General features: G+C 46.1%; 2 protein-coding genes across 6 annotated transcripts in view; one reads left to right on the plus strand and one right to left on the minus strand.

Annotated features, from left to right (window-relative positions):
- The first annotated feature begins 125 nt into the window (after nucleotides 1-125).
- Nucleotides 126-3,488, plus strand: LOC132449400 (pro-opiomelanocortin-like). Its single transcript, XM_060041021.1, has 3 exons — nucleotides 126-285; nucleotides 1,925-2,060; nucleotides 2,272-3,488. Exons 2-3 carry the CDS (start codon nucleotides 1,944-1,946, stop codon nucleotides 2,830-2,832), a joined length of 678 nt encoding a protein of 225 aa, XP_059897004.1. The 5' UTR covers nucleotides 126-285; nucleotides 1,925-1,943; the 3' UTR covers nucleotides 2,833-3,488.
- Nucleotides 3,489-3,808: 320 nt separating this feature from the next.
- Nucleotides 3,809-21,494, minus strand: part of LOC132449398 (protein EFR3 homolog B) — a 35,330-nt gene continuing 17,644 nt past the window's right edge. For all 5 annotated transcript variants that reach the window (XM_060041019.1, XM_060041016.1, XM_060041020.1 and 2 more), the window contains 16 exons: nucleotides 21,041-21,119; nucleotides 20,409-20,544; nucleotides 19,649-19,810; nucleotides 16,204-16,315; nucleotides 15,948-15,999; nucleotides 15,168-15,340; nucleotides 14,751-14,826; nucleotides 13,894-14,055; nucleotides 11,883-12,014; nucleotides 11,704-11,771; nucleotides 11,334-11,461; nucleotides 11,056-11,147; nucleotides 9,839-9,887; nucleotides 9,599-9,705; nucleotides 6,472-6,521; nucleotides 3,809-6,355 (listed from right to left, as the gene is read on the minus strand). In XM_060041019.1, the coding sequence (XP_059897002.1) occupies nucleotides 6,250-6,355; nucleotides 6,472-6,521; nucleotides 9,599-9,705; nucleotides 9,839-9,887; nucleotides 11,056-11,147; nucleotides 11,334-11,461; nucleotides 11,704-11,771; nucleotides 11,883-12,014; nucleotides 13,894-14,055; nucleotides 14,751-14,826; nucleotides 15,168-15,340; nucleotides 15,948-15,999; nucleotides 16,204-16,315; nucleotides 19,649-19,810; nucleotides 20,409-20,544; nucleotides 21,041-21,119 (1,684 nt within the window). In that variant the 3' untranslated portion in view covers nucleotides 3,809-6,249. The remainder of the gene's footprint in view (nucleotides 6,356-6,471; nucleotides 6,522-9,598; nucleotides 9,706-9,838; nucleotides 9,888-11,055; nucleotides 11,148-11,333; nucleotides 11,462-11,703; nucleotides 11,772-11,882; nucleotides 12,015-13,893; nucleotides 14,056-14,750; nucleotides 14,827-15,167; nucleotides 15,341-15,947; nucleotides 16,000-16,203; nucleotides 16,316-19,648; nucleotides 19,811-20,408; nucleotides 20,545-21,040; nucleotides 21,120-21,494) is intronic.

Here is a 21,494-nt window from a genome sequence, read left to right on the forward strand (position 1 = left end):
GCCTACCAATGGGCACACACATTCAGAAGCATTGCCCTCCCCCTGAGAGTCAGTGATGAAACAGGAGGTTCCCTCACCTCGATCACACCCCGAGGCCTTGAGGCTCCCAGCATCTATATAAAGAGCCTGCGCACCACACAGAACGCTAACAGTAGACCTAACAACTCACCACAAAGCACAGCCAGAGAGAGACCACGAGACACAGAGAGAGGAAGTACACAACTTATTATCGCCAAGCTTCAAGAGAAGACCAAAGAAGAAGAAAACACTGTGAAAGATAAACAGGTATGACTAGAACTATTTTTATCTGTTTTAGTACATTTCTTGGTGAATTTATTAATTTACAGATTTTCAGAACAAAAATTGATATGACAGCCTTTTACTTGTTGTATGTTTGCCATGTGAGTGTATGGATGCTTCTCTATTTAGAATATATGAAGAATACATTTTTCTTCTCATTCAACTCTTCATATCAGTATATGTGAGCCCAGAACAAGTCTGTCTCAGGTGAACTGTGTAAAAGTAATGCTTTGACTGATATGGTTTCATCCACATCATTTCAAATGTAGTCTCTATGTATCATGATTACAACTGCTTATCATGGCACATCTGCTTCATAGAGCTATAGTTCAATGAGTCACCCTGTGGAGAATACCGCTTCTGACTGAGCAATAGGAAAGACAGCCCCACGGAGGATTTATTCATGTGAATACGATGGGATTTAACACCAAACGTGTCTCTTCGAGGTTGAAAAAACGTGTCTCTTCGAGGTTGGAAAGTTATCAATAAAGCCTATTTAAACTATGTTACTCGAGTCGAGAGTCATATAGAATAAATATAGATGATTTATTTTTTTATTTAATATTTAGAAAGTATTGTGTACTATAATATTTAAAATGCAAAAAAAAAATGTTTGTCAAATGTAAAAAGGGAGGAGGGGGGTAAATATTTAAGAACCCAACCTGACAACCTAGCACTACACAGATTTAAACGAGGAGCCATGAGGGACTTCCCTTCCCTTGATTGGCAGAGATGCGTCACTCTACGGGGGAGAAGTCATTGAAGGTTACTGCCCATTCAGAATCGGGGGCTCTGTTTGTGCAAGTCCTTCCGCGGAGAGCGGCGCGTGGGATGTATACATGTATTTTTTTATTGTGAACCCCCGAGCGCGAGGCCGCGGCGTGCGCAGGCATGTTTATAAATGCAGGTATTCTATATGCTGACATGACGTGGCCGCAGCTCCATTCATTACTGAGTGGCGAAATGTTGTCATGCCTTGCTTAAAATGAAAAGAAAAAAGAAACGATGAGTGTTTATTGCCCACACAGTAGCTTGAATCCGCTGAAGGCGCCTATCGTGATTCCCACACAGCTATTAACTCTATTGAAGTATTGACCCTTTGCTTTATCTCATAGATGCAGCTTGTCCTTTTAAAACTGCTTTCTGAATATTTATGTAATGTAGCACGATAGATTCCTCTATAAAAGTTTAGACCACTCACAGCAGAGAAATGTACCTCATATTTGTTTAAAAAACTGGTCAATTTCAGATCAACAATTACTGCAACATAAGGTCATTGAAGCAGCAGCTGCAGATGAAACATGTTGAATTTGCATGAGGTACCTAAACAAGTGACTTCCTCTTTCTTTGGATTTTAGGTCAGGAAATTACGCAAACAATGATGGGAAATGTTGACCAAATGTTTGGTATCCTAGATCGTCAGTCGGCTTTTACAGGATTTTCCCAATTTAATAGGAAAATCCTGTCGTTTTTTTTTAGTAGGTTTACCACAGTAGGTTTTTGTCATTAGAGTATGCATCGTACAATAATATCCTCTCTGAAATGAAAGAAGAAGTGAGAAACAGAAGTGGCGTGACAACATTGTGTTTAATTGACTCATGTTGGTCTCTAACCCATTTCCCAGCCCCAGACCCGGGTGGACCATGCAGGCGTCCTGGCTGATGGTGGTGTTGGCGGCGTGCGCGTGCTGCCCAGCGGCAAGGGCCCTGTGTTTGCAGAGCTCCTTCTGCAGTGATCTCCGTACCAAGGACCGGCTCATAGTAGGTTCTGCTGCTCCTGGTCCATCCTCCTTATTCGTGGTCCCTTATGTTACCCAAGTTTACATTGCTTCAGCTACAACCACATTAAACCCCCAAATAACGAGGATTTGGGGGATTGCATTTCAGAAGTGTTTTTCAATTTCTATTTTAAAAGTGTCTAAAAAAGAATAATCTGGAAATACTTTATTGCCTCTCGCCCCTCTCGGCGTAGGACTGCCTCAGCCTGTGTGCGTCCCGGAAGGCCTCCGCCTCCTCCTCCCCCCCCGAGAACGAGAACAGCCTGTTGCTGGACCGGCTGCTGTCGTCCCTGGGGGATCCCCAGGACCACCCGCCGCTGGGGCCCAGCGCCAGGCGCCGCAGCGAGGACCGCCGCTCCTACGCCATGGAGCACTTCCGCTGGGGGAAGCCGGCCAGGAGGAAACGCCGGCCCGTCAAGGTGCACGCCACGTCGGGGGAGGAGGTGGGTGGTGACGTCTCGGCCGAGAGGCCGCCGCCAGCGGGGGGCGTGGTGGTGGTGAGGGTCGGGGACGAGGAGGCCGGAGGGGGCAAGGAGGTGGTGCTGGACGTGCGGGAGCTGGAGGAGCAGCCGATGCCGGGGGTGACGTTCAGTCCCGAGACCCTCTCGCAGGAGGTTAAAGACCCCGGGACGTACCGGATGAGTCACTTCCGCTGGGGGAGCCCGCCCAAGCGCGGCGACGGACAGCTGACTCCGTGGGAGATGAAGAAGCCCCTGTCCAGGTTCTTCGGGAGCACCTTCAAACGCATGCATTAGAAGGGGAGGGTGGGGTGTGTGCATGTGTGTGTGTGTGGGGGGGGGGGGGGTGATGAGAGGAAAGGAAATGGTTGTAACCCCTGCACGTCTTGGAATCTCATCTTATACTTGTGGTTTTAAAATGTCTTGGATCAGTCCATTCGCATGCTGTTCAGCTTATTTTTTGAAGAAAAAAACACATAATAACCCCAAAAGTAAAAAAAATTAAATATGCATGGGTAATTTAAATAAAATCCTCCATAATCATCCACCTACTGCTCTGACCCTGATGGCCTTGGCTCCCGCTCTCTCTGGAGAACATTATTGCAGGTGGGCGGCAAAGAACGTCAGTGATTCAAATTACGTAAGAAACCAGCCACTGAGCTCCATTGTTCTTTGGACAGAGGCGGTTGACAGTTTGTTATAAACATTCATCACCTACACACAATGATCATACTCTATAATTGGGGCAAACAGGGACACTGATTTGCTCGATGAATGTAGAGGAACCACATGTATTGTGATTTTTCTACATAATTTAAAAGAGGGCTCCAACTACCCATTACTATACACGATGAGATATCAAAGTATGTCAATGTAAATAAGTTAATATTATTCCTATTTAGAGCATAGGTTTATGTCTGAAAGCATGAATTAAAATAAAACTGCCTATTCTCTTCACGTTTCCAGTGGTTAATGGAAATCAGCAAATTGTTTGCCAATTACCTGAGGATGTTAACAAGCAACAGCCTAACAAATAAGCTCTCAAATAATTATTATAAAAGAGCACCACATTGTCGTGGCTTTGAACTGCAAGTGTTTTTAATTGTATCGAATTGCGAGATGTTCGGATTAGAACTGCATTGTTATGCAAGTCGATGACGTTGTATTTTCATGCAAAGTTAGATCATTTCAAGCTTTCAGTTCGGCAGGAAGAAACCTTTTATCTTAAAATCCCTGAAAAACCAGCGCTGGAGACAAACACACACACTCTTCATAATGATCACTTAAGAGTTTATTTCCACAATGCTCATTGAACTGTACAACACAGCTACAGCGACAGCATGCAATTTAGGGACTGACACTTGGGTAAGGCATTTCCTCCATATAAAAGCTGCCTGTGTCACTAGATAATCCAGTTGTAAAGTGCAAAGTTCACAGTCCACTTGACCTACAGCACTACATTGTAAACATATACATATTACCAGACATGTAAATGTTGACGGAAACTAATGTGGAATGAGTCGGTAGGCATTTGCGACCACGACAATCATGTTGACGGTATCACACGCGTTCACTTCAAAAATCACAAGATGGTGTAAAAACAAGAGTACAAATGTGGCCAAATATCGGTGTGGTTGAAAAACATTGAGACGGGCTCACTGCTTGAGACACGGGGTCAACAACTGGGATCATTATTTTTTACTGTAAACTGTATTTGAATAGTTCGGTCTTGGGTAGTAATCGTTTGAAAAGACACATGGAATATTATTTGCATGAATGCCAGACACACACATAAAACATGATTAACACTTGACAGACAGTACGATTAACAATAATAATAATAATAGCAACAATAATACAAACACGCACACACACAGAGGAAAATGTACACAGGTCAATGTCGGCTTATGTGGACAATCATACGTATACGGTCACAAGACAATACATGGCGGACAGCTGCAGCAAAACATAGGGGAGCCGCTGGACAATCCAAACATAATCAATAGAACAGGATGATGGGATTGTATTGGCAGCTACATTCGGCAAGCCCAACGCGGTCATGTGACAGAAACACAGGAGAGCGGTTGGAGGTGGTTGGAGAAGCATTGTATCGTTGTCGTACAGAGAAGGAATGGGGGTCCTATGTAGCCCACCATCTCGCTCTACATTGTCCCCAATGGCATCATTTTTGAGGAATGGCGTTGCGCTCAAAACAAATTATTGCCGTTATACACCTGTGTGTGTGTGTGTGTGTGTGTGTGTTGGCTTTAAATTGTAATAAATAAAACTAGCCATATAAACCAGTATTGTAGTAAGTAACGGGCCAAGTTCTTGTTCTCCCGCGACCATCGAGAAAATTTACGATTACATATATATTGTGTTTTACAGACGAATGAAAGTCATGTTTCCTGGCATCACCTGGACAAATGACTATCGTATTTAATCCATTGTTTTACTGCTGCTTCGGTTGATTTAAGGAGCATTAAAGAACTTTACTTATTTATGGCCCGAATCAGTGCAATGAAAGAAAATTAGGCATATTATTTAGTAATATATATATATATATATATATATATACACAAGTAAAGGTATATACACACACTCAACCCTCCTACAAATCTGCTTTCCGGGGATATTTACAACTCTGGGCTTATATACAAATGTGTGTGGAGCAGCGAGTACAGCCAGTGTGGTTTAATGAGACCACACTAGCTGCTTGATTGATCTGGTCCTGCTTGTTTTTCTGAATCTTCTCACCATTTGGGGGTTCAACACTCAGGCTGCTGCGGCCACGAGCTGTGGGTTTGTTTATATGTAGTGCGGTTCAGTGGAGTGGCTGGGACCGGACAAAGTGCCAGTGTTCAGGCAGCCGGCATTCGTCAACAGACAGCAACAGTCGCTTTGAGAGGGACACACAAAGACAATTAATTACCTGTTGAAAGCAAAGCAAATTAATTACCACAGTTAGGATGATAAAAACAAGGTAGGCGTAATGGCCCCACATTAAAATTAGAAAGGAAGAGGAATAAAAACAGAACAATAAATAAAAAGGTAGAAAAAAATTAAACCTTCAATGCATTTGTTTAAAAACAAACAAACATGATGCTTGGAATCCCTTAAACATTGGGTCAAATCGTCAGTCAGTGAGGACTTAAGCTACGGAAACCAAAGCACGGATGTGCTTTCCTATGCATTCCTCCAATGACCCTAAATAGTATGTTTTATGTTTTTATGTTTTACTGTTGCCAGGTAAGATGGCTCCCAAGGGTCGACCGCCCAGGCATCACAGGGAAACGAAAACAAAACAAAAACAGCCTTATGTGAAAGGGGTCATGGACAACATTAAGACGCGTAGGGCATGCAGCAGGTCGGTTTGAACGAGGACTTAAGAATCTACGGTTGCAGATTTGTCAACAGCTTTTGGCAATGTCTCTTGGCAAAAAATCTAAAAAAAAAATAATAATAATAATCCTAGAAACGACTGGGAAGCGACGATTGGGCAGCTAAATCATTAAAGTTAGCTTGCTCTATTAAGTTTGGCTTCGAACAACTGGAGGGTTCCCCCGGCCTTCCACCGGGCTTTGTTTGATTGCAGGCTACTACTGACCGAGGAAGCTTTCGCGTTTTCTTCTACCCCGACTTCAGCAAGTGGGTATTTACCCGCGATGACCGTATCAGAGCGATGACACCACCCTCCCACCCCCACCCCCCCAGCTAGTACACGCAGAGGTCTGGGAACTTCATCTCGTAGACGGGTACGGAGCGGCTCTGGGTCTGGCCGTAGCCCGACGAGATGGTTCCCGACGGGCTGGGCGGGGGTCTGCGGTGGGGGGAGGGGAAAGAAAAAAATCAACGTTCCCAATAAGTGACTTAACAGTGGAATGAAACCACTACAGGAGGTATGTCATTTTGAATTCCCGAGCATTGCAGCCGTACCTGATGGTGATCTCAAAGATCTGGTTCAGCTTGCTCTGCAGTAACGTGGCCTGGCGGGCGAAAACGACAAGATGTTTTGTGAATATAAAGGAAATACAAAATATCAATTTACAAAAACAAAGTAACTTTCGTCACGATGCAACCCTTTTTGCCTTTTTTTTTTCAGAATGACTTGTAAATTATGACTGTAGCGAGTGTCTAGTGAATTCAATGCATGCAGCCAGGTAATTTGGGTTTCGCATTCAAATCACTGTGGTGTGTAGACTGGGACCACATTGACATAACATTTTCCAAAAAAGGCAAAACTTGATGAACAGGTGTGGGCTTGTTGCTCACAGTTTGTGACTCGGTTTGTGAATCAACCACGATGCAATTATTTTTTACATTGATTGTATAATTCAGATATTATGTCCGGACGTGTTCATCACTTTGAAGCGTCCTCTGGAGACACTTTTGCTGTCGTTTGCTGTACATTCTGTAATGTGTGTAGTCTGTATTGTGGTATCTTCAATTCCAACACTTTTTCAATATACTGCACATAGTGTTTTCGGGAGTAACCGAATACATGTACCGGCGTTACGTATTCAGAATACAAATTATAGCTAACTGTATTCCGTTACGGTTACAATTTAAATAGTTGGTATATAGAATACAGTTACATTGTTGAAATCAATGGATTACATGACGATACTTCTGTTTCAGCAGTTTATTCGTGCTTTCACACCAACAGCATTTAGTTCGCACTAAATGAGTTTGGTCCCTTATGCCGCGTTTCCACTGCAGGGTGCGGAACGGATCGGATCGCAAAGGTGTGGTAGGGAGGGGGCAGTATAGCCCAGCTCAGTTCCGAGGTCGCGTTTCCACTGCCGACAGTACCCTTTGTGGTAGGCCGGATGTCGATCGCCGCGGCAGCTACGTAAACATCGTAAAAAACGTCTTCCTCCCCAAGAATGCAGACGAACATCTCCACCTCCTTGTTCGCCCAAGCAAGCGTTTTACGCGACAAGTTAATTGTAAAGAATAATACCTCGAGGCTACTGTTCGTTTGTTTTTATCCCCGCGTCAACCGGAAGTGACGATTCTGTCGACCAATCAACGGAGGGGGGGTGTAGCTAGAATTTCACGGGACCCTTTCAGGCGTCTCGTCTCGTGCCCCATTTCCACTGCAGGGTGCGGAACGGATCGGATCGCAAAGGTGCGGTAGGGAGGGGGCGGTATAGCCCAGCTCAGTTCCGAGGTCGCGTTTCCACTGCCGACAGTACCCTTGGTGGTAGCCCGGATGTCGATCGCCGCGGCAGCTACGTAAACATCGTAAACAACGTCTTCCTCCCCAAGAATGCAGACGAGCGTCTCCACCTCCTTGTTCGTCCACCTCCTTGTTTACGCGACATGTTAATTGTAAAGAATAATACCTCGAGGCTACTGTTTGTTTGTTTTTATCCCCGCGTCACCCGGAAGTGACGATTCTGTCGACCAATCAACGGAGGGGGGGTGTAGCTAGAATTTCACGGGACCCTTTCAGGCGTCTGGTCTCGTTTTGGGTACCGCAACGGAGGAGTCCCGAGAATGGGGCCGGAACGGGTACGGCAAAGTCCGGGTCACGCCCACTTTTGGCAGTGGAAACGTGACCCGACCCGCACCTTTGCGATCCGATCCGTTTCGCACCCTGCAGTGGAAATGGGGCATCGTTTGCGGTACCCCAACGGAGGAGTCCCGAGAACGGGGCCGGAACGGGTACGGCAAAGTCCGGGTCACGCCCACTTTTGGCGGTGGAAACGCGACCCGACCCGCACCTTTGCGATCCGATCCGTTCCGCACCCTGCAGTGGAAACGCGCCATTAGATAGGTACGTTTGCGTTGTTGTGAATGCAACCACCTCACTTCGATGTGAACCAAATCAGCCGACCGAGACCTCCCTGAACAGCTGGTCTCGGTTCGCTTCCAAACAAACCCTGTTACGGTTCCCTTGAGATGTGAAAGCGAACGCACCTCGGTCCGATCTAGTTCTACAAAGCATATGCCTCTTTGGACGTAACAAGCACCCCCTCAGCCGCGTGCATTATGAGAATTGTTGTTTGATTAGCGGTAACTCCAAGACTAGCTGCAAATTGTCGGACCGTCAGGGAATTTGTCCAGACACCCACATAAAACGTATGCTGGAAAACACACATAAAAATGCCGATGCATCTCTCTCTCTCTCTCTCTCTCTCTCTCTCTCTGCGTTTTTATAGGCAATAGCTCAGTGAAATATCTTTCGCATGAACATACCCTTATAGTCTTTGTTCCACTACAGCAAATTATATAAAATAGTGCACTTTCAGGGAGACTTGGGCCTAACACATTCAGCCAGTTTGAACAGAAGAACACACCAGAATAGGCCTGTTTAATAAGCAGGATTTGATGCCGCATTCCTACACTTATAAAATGCAATTCAATGTGGAAGTAATCCAAGTATTCAGAATACAATACTCAGATTGAGAGATGAAACGGAATACGTTACATATTACATTTTTGGGCATGTATAGTGTATTCTGTAACTGGATACATTTTAAAAGTATCCTTCCCAACACTTTGGGAAGGATATTTGTTGTTTGATTAGCGGTAACTCCAAGACTAGCAGCAAATTGTCGGACCGTTGATGTTTTATACATTTTGTGTGCTTTGTCTATTTTCATGCGTTATATTAAGTTGCAGTTTGTCGTCAAATTGATTTGCTTTTGCTTTGTCTTCTTGCATGTGTTTCCTCAATGTTTCCTAAATCCAAATGTGTAAATGAGCAAATATTTTCTATTTCATATCTAGTTTCAAGAGACTGGAATATTCTGGACCGAGAGGACATCTCACTTCAGAAGTCTGCCGCTTTGTTTCTCAAAGCTCTATCAATGATGTCACGGTGGTAGTGTCAAGTGCTAGGCACCACTTCACCCACACGGGGGCACGACACCACATATAAACGGCATGACGGCGACAATGACTCAGATTCACTCCAAATCACGTTGATCGTCGCCCCTGAGTGACATGCCCCCGCAAATCTCTGGAAAGGGGCGGTCGCTGGGGCTGGTGGTGCATGCGGGCTGTGAATACCATTCAAGATTGCATGCAGTTATAATGATGTATTTGATTGTACCCTGGCGCCACAGTGGGCAGCTATCTCCTCGAACGGGGCCTTCTGGAACTTCTCTACCACCTGTCGCCTACGCTCCCGTTCCTGCTCCTCCATACCCACACTGTCCACTGGAAGGGGACACACACACACACACACACACATTTGAATCTATTGAAGACTCACAAATAAGCATTTATAACTCCATTAACTTCAATCATGAAACACTTGAAAAAACGGCCAGCACAAATTGAGTAAACATACCAATGGCGTTTTTGAGCGTTTCAAACGTGATCTCCTCTGCTGGGGTACGCTGTGTTTAGGGGAGAAAGACAGATTTTAGGAGGGGATGTCGTATAAGGCATTGAAAATCACAACAGGTTAACAATATAAATAAGCATACGTCTCAAAAACGTGGATGTGTTACAGAATGCACACCCACTTATCATAACCCCGCCATTTGCTATCCAATTTTACACTTGGATTCAAAAGTAAAACTCCATTAGGATTGTACCTCTAAATACATAGGATATTTAGGTGAAAGGATGGAGCCTAAACTCTTCTTCATGAATAGGTTCAGTGTTTTCTTTCACACTGGCGCGATTATTATTGGAAAGCTGGGGATTAGTGAGGATGTCATTGACGAGGAGCGTCCTAATGAATGAGCCCGGCCTCTTGCCTCCGCTGCAGTGATGCACCGAGATGGAACAACTCCAACAGTTAAATGCCCAGTGAATTATATGCTCAGTCAGAAACTTAACCAACTGAGGGTGCGGTTTACCTCAACAATTGTCTGCCATGGGTACATTGAGCTTCCCCCCCGGACTATGTGTGTGCGAACGGCTCCTTGCTGGGAATATACCCAAGCCTGGAGGCGCCCAAAGATGCTACTGATGTTATTCCATCACTCAGACTGCGCTAGACGGTCTTTAACACTCTTCAAGCCTTCGAGGGCCACAATCTCATTTGGTTTTAATTATTTAAGTATTGACGTTCACAGTTTAAATAGTAACCCTTTAAGCCCCATCAAGTAAGTGAGGACAAACTGTATCCTTGGATGAAAGTCAAAAATTATTTACACCATACATTTGCAAATTAAGCCCGACCACATCTATGGGAAAGTTATGTGCTATAAACAGTACTACACACACACACACACACACACACACACACACACACACACACACACACACACACACACACACACACACACACACACACACACACACACACACACACACACACACACACAGTGCTCTGGGCTACATTTGGTCTTTACATTGGGGTTTGAATCCAGAACCTTTCCGCTACACTCAATGCCACCACATTATATGGTAATATATACCATTGCCCTTCTCACTGCTTGGCACACTACCATGCAGCCAAATGTGGAACCTTAAGACAACCAAGAAGTCCTCAGTACGGCCTTCTGAATTAAGTGGAGGAGTTGTTTCTGTGTGTGAATGGCCGAATGAGTTCACCTCCTCTTTCTCAGGACTGTTACGGGACTCGTCTTCCGGCGGGAGGGAGATGTTGTCCCCGATGCTCTTCCTCTTGGAGAGGCGATCCTCATCTGGGAAGAAACAGAACATGATCCGTCTTTATAGATGCACTAAGGAAGGGCCATGTGGCCATGTGCCGAAAAAACGGTAGTTCTTTGCACCGACAGATGGCCCAGCAATCCACATTCTGTCCCAAACCACTAAAGCAGGTGGGTTGAGTGTGGTTTATATGGTGGACGGTGCCCAGGCCTGCTTACCGGTGTACTGGGGGATGTATGGCGTGGCCAGCCGGTCTATGTTGTAGCCGCTGCCTCCCAGGACCTCCGTGATCTTGGACTGGAGGAAAAGCACCTCCCCTTCCACCTTCTCAAGAGAGGGAGGTAGCCTGAGGTGGGGGTCAAAAAGGACATCAGAATCAACGTCAGAACTAACAGCGAGTAAAGAGTATGGATTTGTCTCTCACTTGTCTTGTACCCAAAGGTAGAATGGAAATGCTAAAGAAATGTAAAAATACAGTAGAGATCATGAAGATTAGGCCAGGATATCCAGACCAGAACCGAGTCCCCTTGGACCCCAGATGTTAAAACAATGAATACAACAGTTGATTAAGCGGTGGAAGGCACATACTTGGGCCCTTCTATGAAGATGTCCTCCGGCAAAAGGAAGGGGGCTTCTTTCTGTCTCACCTCAATTACCTGGGAGGGGGTAAGTAAACACAGCTGTTAATGAAGTTGCATGCGGTCGCCTGCAGGCATACACACTAACGCATACGCAGGGGTATTAAGATAGAGGGGGGGGGTTCTGACCTCATGTATGTGCTGGCAGAAGGCGGGTACTGTGGTCAGCTGACAGATGAGGTTGAGGTACGCGCCAGCGAGCGCGTGGATAGCACAGCGGTTGAACACGGGCATGGACTCCTCCGTGGACAGTGCCAGGTCCTGCACACGCACACACACACACAGATAAGTGATGGCTGTATAAATACTGTCAGCTAAAAAGAGTGCACATGACTTTGTTTATATCCGGTCCCATGTTAACTTTCTTGATTTTTTTGGAATTTTGTTCAAACACATTTTCCAGCACAAGAGGGCACACTTTTGCCTTCTATCACAGCTTATTACAGGCCATTACACATCGGCGAGACTCAGGGAGAGAGGGTGAAAAAGACAACAACACATCAGCGAGGACCTCTCCTGGTCTCACAGCACCCAGCACATTGCCAAGAAGCCCCAGCAGCGGCTGTACTTCTTACGAAAGCTGAGGAAATTTGGACTGTCCACCAAACTCCTCAGCAACTTCTACAGGTGGATAGCCTGCTGACCAACTCCATCACAGTGTGGTCTGGGAACCGCACGGTACAGGAAAGCAAGGCTCTCCAACGTGTGATTAAAACTGCACAATACATCTGTGGAGCAGCCTTCCCATCACTTCATGACATTTATGACATTTACAACACCAACACACCATAACAAAGAGGGCACACCACATCAAGGACACTACCGACCCCCGTCACACACTGCTACCATCTGGCAGACGCCACAGGAGCGTGAAAGCCAGAACAACCAGTCTTAAAAACTGTTTTATCCACAGGCCATCAAGCTGCTGAATGACTATCAAACACTGATGACACTCTGTATTTGCACTATATTCAATACTGTGAACTATATTTCTTTTCAACTGTAAACTTATCTAATAATAATATTCAATATCCAATATACATATTCAAACTTCTTATATTGCAATGTCTTTCAGTGCCTTCTGCTGTATGCGAACATTGCACATGCTAAACCCCAACTTATATAAAATTATATTTAACTGTTTTTGTTTAACTAAATTCTGCTCTTCGTACAGATTTACTTTATTTTAAGTATATTTTGTGTGAAGGGAACTTGCAAATTAAGAATTTCATTGTCCGGTGCAAACTATGTTTCCATTGTGAATATGACAATAAACATCTTGTGTCTTGTATCTTTCATGATTAGCATAATGTCATCAATTACAAATAGTGTCCACGTAAAAGAGCTAAAATAAAAAAAGAATACAAATATTTACAACGTTAATACAGAGTTACAGAGTTCAGCCAAGTCCCGGAAAAATCAATGAGACGTTGCTTACTACTTATGCCGCTTTTCCACCGCACAGGTAGCTCGACTCGACACGACTCGACACGACACGACTCGACACGGTAGCAGCACGGGTGCTTTTCCACCGCAAATAGTACCTCCTGGACGTGGGCGGGGTCGGCTGCGCGAAAGGGCCGTGACGTATTTGTGTACGCGACGCAAACAACACATACGCAACCCACACATGGACAGAACCCACATAACAACAATGGAGGACATCGATCGCATTACTATTATTAGCTGGCATGTTGAAGAAGTTGGAGAAGTGGAACATGTTGGCTGCGGCGCTGCTATGGATGTTACCAGCATGGTTGCCATGTCGCTCTCGTGACTTCGTCACACTCTCTGGCCAATCAGTCGCCGGCCGTCTGCCGACGTCACCTTTTAGCATCGGCTCAGCTCGCTTGGAACCTAGAGCGAGTAGGTACTAGAAAAAGCAGCCACTTCAGGTACCAGATACCATGGTACCGCGGTGGAAACGCAAAAAATGCGAGCTGAGTCGAGTCGTGTCGAGTCGTGTCGAGCTGGTACCATGCAGTGGAAAAGCGGCATTAGCATACTGTTTAAACGGCCCTAAATCACATACCTCAAACGAAACACAGATTCGCCTGGTCAGAGGCATTAAGCGGCACGCTATCCTCACAGCGGATCTCAGGCTCTGCTCTATCCCCGTGTACTCTATCTATCCGGTCACCTGCAGGGCGAGCGCCAGCCGGATGAGGTCCACCACCACCTCCTCGTTGGCCAGCTCCATGCTGAGCAGGGCCAGCAGGTTGTAGAGGTTCTCGTAGTGCTGCCGCCCGCTGCTCTGCTCCTTGCAGCCCAGGTAGATGTGGCGGTAGAGCTGCTGGCCGTGCTGCAGACGGCGGGGGGGGGGGGGGGGGGGACGGAGATTATAGAGAGACACGCATGCATAAAGAAAAGAAAGTACACATGTGTGGCTTTGCATTCTATGCTGATGATACGAGCAACGAAGATACGAGACACACTGAGCTGAAATCGATCTTCTACCGTTTCTGATCTTTTTCATAGCGGCTTATTGCCATGCAACCATCGAGGCTGTCTGACTACATACTGGTTCTTTGCCCCTGCCGTCTCTCCAAATGACATTCCTCCTGTTCTTAGCCCGAGGAGCCACTTAATAACTTAATAACATATTGTTGCTTACATTTTTCTTACACTCTTACAATAATTAGGGATGGGTGAAAAAGAGATTTTTTTTAGCAGATAATCAGGATTATCTGCTAATAAATATATAAAAAATATTGGTAGCGTCCTAGAAAGTGCGCTACGGTTTACAAGCCAATAGTTGATCCATCCATTACTTTCCGGTCTGGTCTGTCATGTTCATTTAAAATACAACACATTTCTTTCTGGTACTGCAAAATTTACAGAATCAAAAACTGATTTACTGATTCGAAAAATATCAGCACTCAAGCATTGTCTTTATAATTTGACGAGGTCCCTGCTGATTCCCAGCACTAAAGTCCATAAAGGATACCCTCTATTGAGAGTTGATTTGATAGTACTAGAGAATTGCAGAGGGATTACCTTCTTCATGAACAAGTTGTCTTGTCTGGAGCACTTGTCCACCTTCAGCTTGAGCACGGAGATATCCGAGATAATGCTGGACAGAAGCGCAGACACACACACACACAATTTAAAATGACCATTACAAATTCAAAATACTTAGAAAAAAAGAAAATCTTAATCTTGAGCACACGGCTGTTTCCAGACAAGCGTCCAATTAGACACACGCCCTATGTGAAGCGAGCGGAAAAATACAGCCCTACTACATTCATGCTCTGTGTGTTTCGCTTCACAAAAACAATATGCTTCTAGATCATCAGCGACCCCAAAGGAGAAGCCGAATCATCACAACAATGTGCTTCTTGTGCTTTGTGCTTTTTCGTCGTTCGACAACACAGCACACGAGTCATTCCACACAACGTCGCGCCCATCCCTCACCTGATGGCGGAGAACTTGGGGCGGTTGTCGTGGCGATCGATGAGGCTGAGCAGGATGTGGATCACCAGCAGGCGGACCTCGGGGTCTTCGGTGAGGGAGAAGGAGAGCAGCGGCTCCAGGAACGAGCTGGGCAGCGCCGTCAGCATGTTGGTGGTCTGGAAGCCCGCCGTCACCTGGAGCGCATGGGGGAGGGGGGAGAGAGAGAGGGCGAGAGAGAGGAGTGGTTCAGGTGGTAGGTGGTGGATGGATAGAGTGCTAGCACCTCAGTGTTTAATGCATGAATTCCGTCAACGTACTGGAATTCATGCCTTGGGTCATTGTCTGACTCGCATGATGGATATGCTGACGTATAATTACTCATAACTATAATTAGACGAATCTTGACAGCCATTCATTCGATCGACTTCTCATTTGATTGTGTTTGAACCCAAGAAATTGCAGTGTTAAGCAGGAGGTCGTTTCGATCAGCCGATCTTGAGAAAGCGGCAACAATCACCCCGTTCCAAACAGGCACGATTGATCGAGCCCTGCGATAGTGTCACTAATTATGGATCTGTTCATTATATACAAATATCTCAGAAATTAGTGTTTTGACTGATAGCTGTTATTATCCTACGATGATGTCTCTGTGAAAGGGGTCTATTGTCAACTAATGCAGTGCAATGCATCGTCATTGTATTGTCGACTAATTGTCATCCTACGGTCAGTTTTCTCAGTGCAAGGCTTTTTTAAGATACCCTTAGATGTTAGCTTTATTCTCATGAGAACCTCAAGACTCACCTGGACCAGGGACTTGAGAAGCATGATCTGGATCATCCTGGTTCCTTCAGGCCTGCAGACACAGAGCACAATTTGGGTTATATTGATTACACATATCAAGTATGTGGAACATTTTCTTTGCATCGGTTTTTCATCAATAATGTGTTGCAAATGCAAATGTGGCAGAAGTAGGAACAGCAAGACACGATATATTTCACAGCAGAATATCTCCCAGTGTGTGTGTGTGTGTGTGTGTGTGTGTGTGTGTGTGTCTCACCCAGAGCACGAGGAGGAAAGTGCAGGGTGGACGCCAGGCACAGGGATCTTGCCCATGATGAAGAGCATGACCTCTGACCTCTGGTAGGTCGGCAGCGTGTTGGCAAACGACCCTGCAGAGAGAGAGAGAGGAACCATGAATGATTACAGTAGCCCAAGGTAGCAATGCGCGATATACACGATGTACACGATAAAAAATGGCCTATCGCGATAATGCATGTTGATGACGCAAAATACAATGTTTAAAATTTGGTTTGGGGCGGTTCCATTTCGCATTGCAATTTTCGCAACAGTGCCAGAATTGTCAACAAACCTGCATGTGTGCAAAGAACGTTAAAACATTGGACAAAAAGGTCTGGGGCGGGGTAAAGCGTTAAAGGGGAAAAAAGGGGAAGAAAGCGCCTGTGAAAGTAAACAATCATGGATATCCAGCGTGATATATATTGATCTGCGGACCAGTCCAACTCCTTCTCCCTCATCCTGACTCGGAATGTGTTGAATGCATCGGCATTTTTATGTATATTTTCCAGCATACTTTTTATGTGCTTTTGTCGGACCGTCGGGTGAAATTGAGTCGTAGCTCAACATGGAGCAAAGAGGAGACGGAATGTCTTTTGGATATCGGACCCCAATATCCAACAGACATTCCGTCTCCTCTTTGCTCCATGTTGAGCCATGACTAATTTTCACCCAACGTTTCGACAACGTGCTGCTAGTCTTGGAGCTACCGCTAATCAAACAATAATACCCATAATGCGCACGGCTGAGCAGGTGCATGTTACGTCCAAATGTTAATGATTTTTTTTCTTGATCAGAGCGAGGTGTGTTCGCTTTCACATCTCAAGCGAACCGCACCAGGGTTCGTTTTGAAGCGAACCGAGTCCACCTCTCCGGCTGGGTCTCGGACAGGCTGTTTGGTCCGTTCCCGAGTTCGATGGTTTGTATTCGCAACAGCCCAAAAGGTCCTGGGACTAAACTTGTTTTAGTGTGCACTAAACACAGGAATCAATTCAAAAAGAAAAAAATCTGTATTAAACAGACAAGCAACGGCTTGGCTGTTCCGCTCTCACACTATGAAACACAACCTCCTTTGGATCAATAAAAGATATCACGTGATCGACAAAATTCTTAACAATCAATGATCGATCATCAATTAATCATGCCCATCCATAATTGTCAGTACAGTGTCTGTTCCTTATCTAAAAGAACACCAGTTTTTCCTGTTCTCTGCATCTTGGGTGGCATTTAAGAACCAAGGACTTAAACTAAGTGTAGTGCCTTTTAGAATGCTTTGCACTAAAGTTTAGTGCAAACCATTCTAAGGAAAGAAACCCAATACTTGACGCTTTTACCTTGTTAAAGTCTCTGCAGCTCATGCCCTTGAATTTTATTTATCTGCAACATTATGTTGATTGATTATAGTGTTGCACAATAAATGTTCTCAAAATTAGCCCTTTTTAAAAAAAATACATTTAGCAGTTTGGCTTTCCTTAGGGTCTATGTAACCTGTTCTGAAATGGTTATTTTATGATTTTTATATTGTGATATATATCGTTATCGCAAGAGGCTGCAATGTATATCGCAATATGGATTTTATACCATATCGCCCATCCCGAGCCCAAGGTCACAAACAACAAACCCCTTTCTATTAGCACGATGTTCTTCTAAAAGGACCAACACACAGGGACTCCTTCACAGGCCAGTGGTACATGTCTCACACACACACACACACACACACACACACACACACACACACACACACACACACACACACATGCAGGTGGTGTATGTATGTGTGGCGGTGGTCATGACAACCACGGCTGTTTGCCTGCTGGCTCTCTTCTGCTGTCTTCTGGTTGACCACGAGCTCCAGCGTACAAACACACTCCCAACACAGCTGTCGCCAAGGGATACGGCCCAAGTCGATGTTCTGGAACATTTAATCTATGGAAATGCTTACCAAACTATTTGTATAGGTTGGAATAAAGTTTAACTTTTAAAGTTTAACCTTATGCAAAGATCATTGTAATTATTGCATCAGAGAGGCGCTCTCAGACAGCCCGCTAGAGCTTGATTTTGGAACTCTGAATTGGGCAAGAACATTGATTTGATGTGGCATTATAAGTCTGTCCTCATTTCCAAAAATAAAAAAAATGTATCTCCATATTTCGGGTGGCTACGGGGTCGGGCTGAGCTGTTTCCTCCCCCTAAGAACCGCCGGTGTACGGTCCGCAGCACCACCCTCCAGTTCCTCAGCTCTGATCTCTCACTGCCTCACGGCGCTCTCCGCTTGAGCCTCACAGGGCTTCCTCAGCCCTCCGACTGAGCGTGGAGCGTGACGAGGCTGAGCCCATAAGGCTCCCCCGCCTGGTGGCCCACATGGGGGAGGCCTGGTCACGTGCCCCAGCCTCTGCAGCTGGCGCTGGGGGGCCATGGCCTCAATTCTTCTGCAGTGGCTCTCTGCATGCGTTTCAGTGGGACGGCACACGCTGGATGATAATGTGAGAGCTATAGGTGCCACCAAGCCCCACAGATATTACGGAGAGCGCTCAGAGATTGCTCTGCAGATAGGGCGGCAGTGTCACCTTGCATGGTTGACGTCACCGTCTGCGTGTGAATGGGTGTATGAATGGGTGTATGAATGGGTGAATGTCATGTAATAATTGCAAAGCCCTTCGAGTGGCCACTGGTTAGAAAGGCGCTATATAAACGCAGTCCGTTTACCATTTACTTGCACTGAAGGTTGTTCTTCTGAGAGCCAACGTCTCCCAAAGGCAGTGGGTGCCTGTTTAATGCGGCTGTCGTGTCGTTCTCATTGCCACTATCCTCAGAGACAATGCTCCCCGGGTACGGCGAAGATGGCTGACAGAAAGACTACCGACAGCTGTTCATCACCAGCACTGAGGAGTAGGTGGGTGGGAGGCTGGTACTCCATTGGCCATCAGCCCCACTCTGCTGAACGTTCTCAACGCCGCACCGGGGACAGTCTGAAGGCATCCTGGAACATGGGCTGGAAGAGCTCTTCCGAACCACGTTGCGGCTCCAGGCCGGGGAGTTTGAGGGCTGGCAGGCATCCCTGCCTCATCCCTGGGCGGACAAGAAATGACTCATCCATTGTGGAGGCTGGCTGAGGATGTCAACACATTTGTTGGGACAGGCAAAACCTGAGGACATCCCATTGGAGCTCTCATTGAGCTATCTCAGGACCCTGCCAGCAAACGGAAGGAGTGATACGCCTCTACTACTGCGTCCGATGGGGCGTGTACGACCCTCCCAGTCCGTGCCAAAAGTACTTCACTCCAGATGTCTACATTACGGCCTTATTTCAGTAACGTTGATGCAGAACCAGGATGGTGGACAGGGCTACTCTGATCCATGTAGCAGTGTTTGACCATCTGTTCTCAGTGGAGTGACACACACACACACACACACACACACACACTAACCGATGGTTCTGATGACGGCCTCCTGCAGCTGTCTCTCTCCGTGGGTCTTGATGATCTTGGTGCCCATGCTGCTGCCAGGGTCGTAGGAGCCAGTCAGCTCAAAGTCCACGCTCAGACGCAGCTGACGCAGCAAGGTGTTGAACACCTCCAGCACTGTGGGGCCTTGGCATGCACACACACACAAACTCAAAAAGTTAAAACGGACAAATAGCACCATACTGTGGCCGAAATGGGAAAGTGCATGTGGCCTTCATGCTTTATATAGTGCTGGTCATAATGTCTAGGAACACCAATTTATTTTCCAGAAAATGACCCAGACGGTTTACAGACAGTGAACCTTAAAGCTATGATCTATAACAGATGTTTGATGCATCATGGCACTTGCATCTATGAGAATTTAGGCAAAACCCACCAGTCTGGCAGATACGTGGCACAAATCAATAAAGGGATATAAAGTAATCCAGTGTACAGATAAACGGCATGTCACGATGCCAGGGAATCTGTGATGAAACACTGACCATCTGCGAGACGGGGGGGGTGTCACTGCAACATGGAGGTGTGATTTTATGTGAGTCATCGTGTGTGTGTGTGTGCGTGTGCACGTGTGTTTACTTGTGTGTAGATGTGCACGCGTGCACACGTATGCGTGCACCTGTGTGTACATGTGTGTGTGTGAGTGTGTGTGCTCCTGTGTGTACATGTGTGTGTGTGAGTGTGTGTGCACCTGTGTGTACATGTGTGCGTGCGAGCGTGTACCCACCCACTGAGCCGCTGGCTGCGATGGCGGCCGCCTCCAGGAGCACCTCCACGATGCCGGCCCGCACGGTGGCGGAGGACTTGCTGTTGGCGTCCAGGTGGCCCAGGAGCTGCTGGATGACCAGGTGAGAGTGCTGGGACTGGAGGGGGCCAGACAGACAGACGGAGAGGCGTGAGTGGCAGCGGATCACGAGCCAGCAGGTAGACGCAGTGAAGCACTTTGAAGGGAAGTCGCAGGTTGGGTTTGGACTATTTCAAGAGAACCACATTTAAGCCTAGCAGACATAGCTTTGATATTCACAACCACTCTGGGTGCAGGGAAACAAAAAACAGAACAAATAACAACTTTTCAAAGGATTGCTTGCATGAGACGACACACTGCATCCTTATTTATAAAGCTAAAAATAAAAATATGTCCAATGTCTAGAAACTCACACAATCCTAATATTCAACCCGACGAGGAAGTGAGGACCACAAAGGAATAGGAGGGTGGTGATAACAGACTCGGATACATAAATAGACCGATAAGACAAGCCGTAGGAGTTGCACAAAGGAAAGAAGAGACAACAAGACAAAGAGGGAACCGACAGAAGATGCCCAGGTATGAGGAGGTGTCAGGGGATGAGAGAGTCTTACCTGGATGGAATACATGATGATCTTGAAGCAGCGCACCGCAAATGTCTTGCCCTCCCACAATGAGTGGTTATCCAAGTGCCTGGAGAGATAAAGGAGTATTCAGTAAGGAATGCGGTGGAGGTAATTACACAGTGGCGGTGGCATTGACGACCGCCATGGAACCAGCCAGTAACTAGGAAGTCACAGCCCATATAAGGCCACCGCGCTCGATGCACTTCCGCTAGTGACAAACAAGCTAGTAAACTCCTAACACAGAACGATTGTTAGCTTGCCTATAGCCAAACTTTGTCTTGTACATCGTAACAGAAAAACAAAAGACAGCAGCAGTATTATAATGAAAAGGTATAGAGGGGAACCTTTTATTTGTTTGTCAAAGCCTGTGATAAACGCTGACCGTGACTCAGATGACGAGGCGAAAAAATATCAGCAAGTCCACGGAGAATTAACTCTGGCA

This window comes from Gadus macrocephalus, chromosome 21, assembly GCF_031168955.1.
Source record: "Gadus macrocephalus chromosome 21, ASM3116895v1".
NCBI classification, from domain to species: domain Eukaryota; kingdom Metazoa; phylum Chordata; class Actinopteri; order Gadiformes; family Gadidae; genus Gadus; species Gadus macrocephalus.

What these genes read in the sequence shown, in the direction of transcription:
- LOC132449400 (XM_060041021.1), top strand. Translation starts at nt 1,944, where the DNA reads ATGCAGGCGTCCTGGCTGATGGTGGTGTTGGCGGCGTGCGCGTGCTGC. An exon ending in GTACCAAGGACCGGCTCATA is followed by an intron (nt 2,061 to 2,271) that starts GTAGGTTCTGCT and finishes CTCTCGGCGTAG; the next exon opens with GACTGCCTCAGCCTGTGTGC.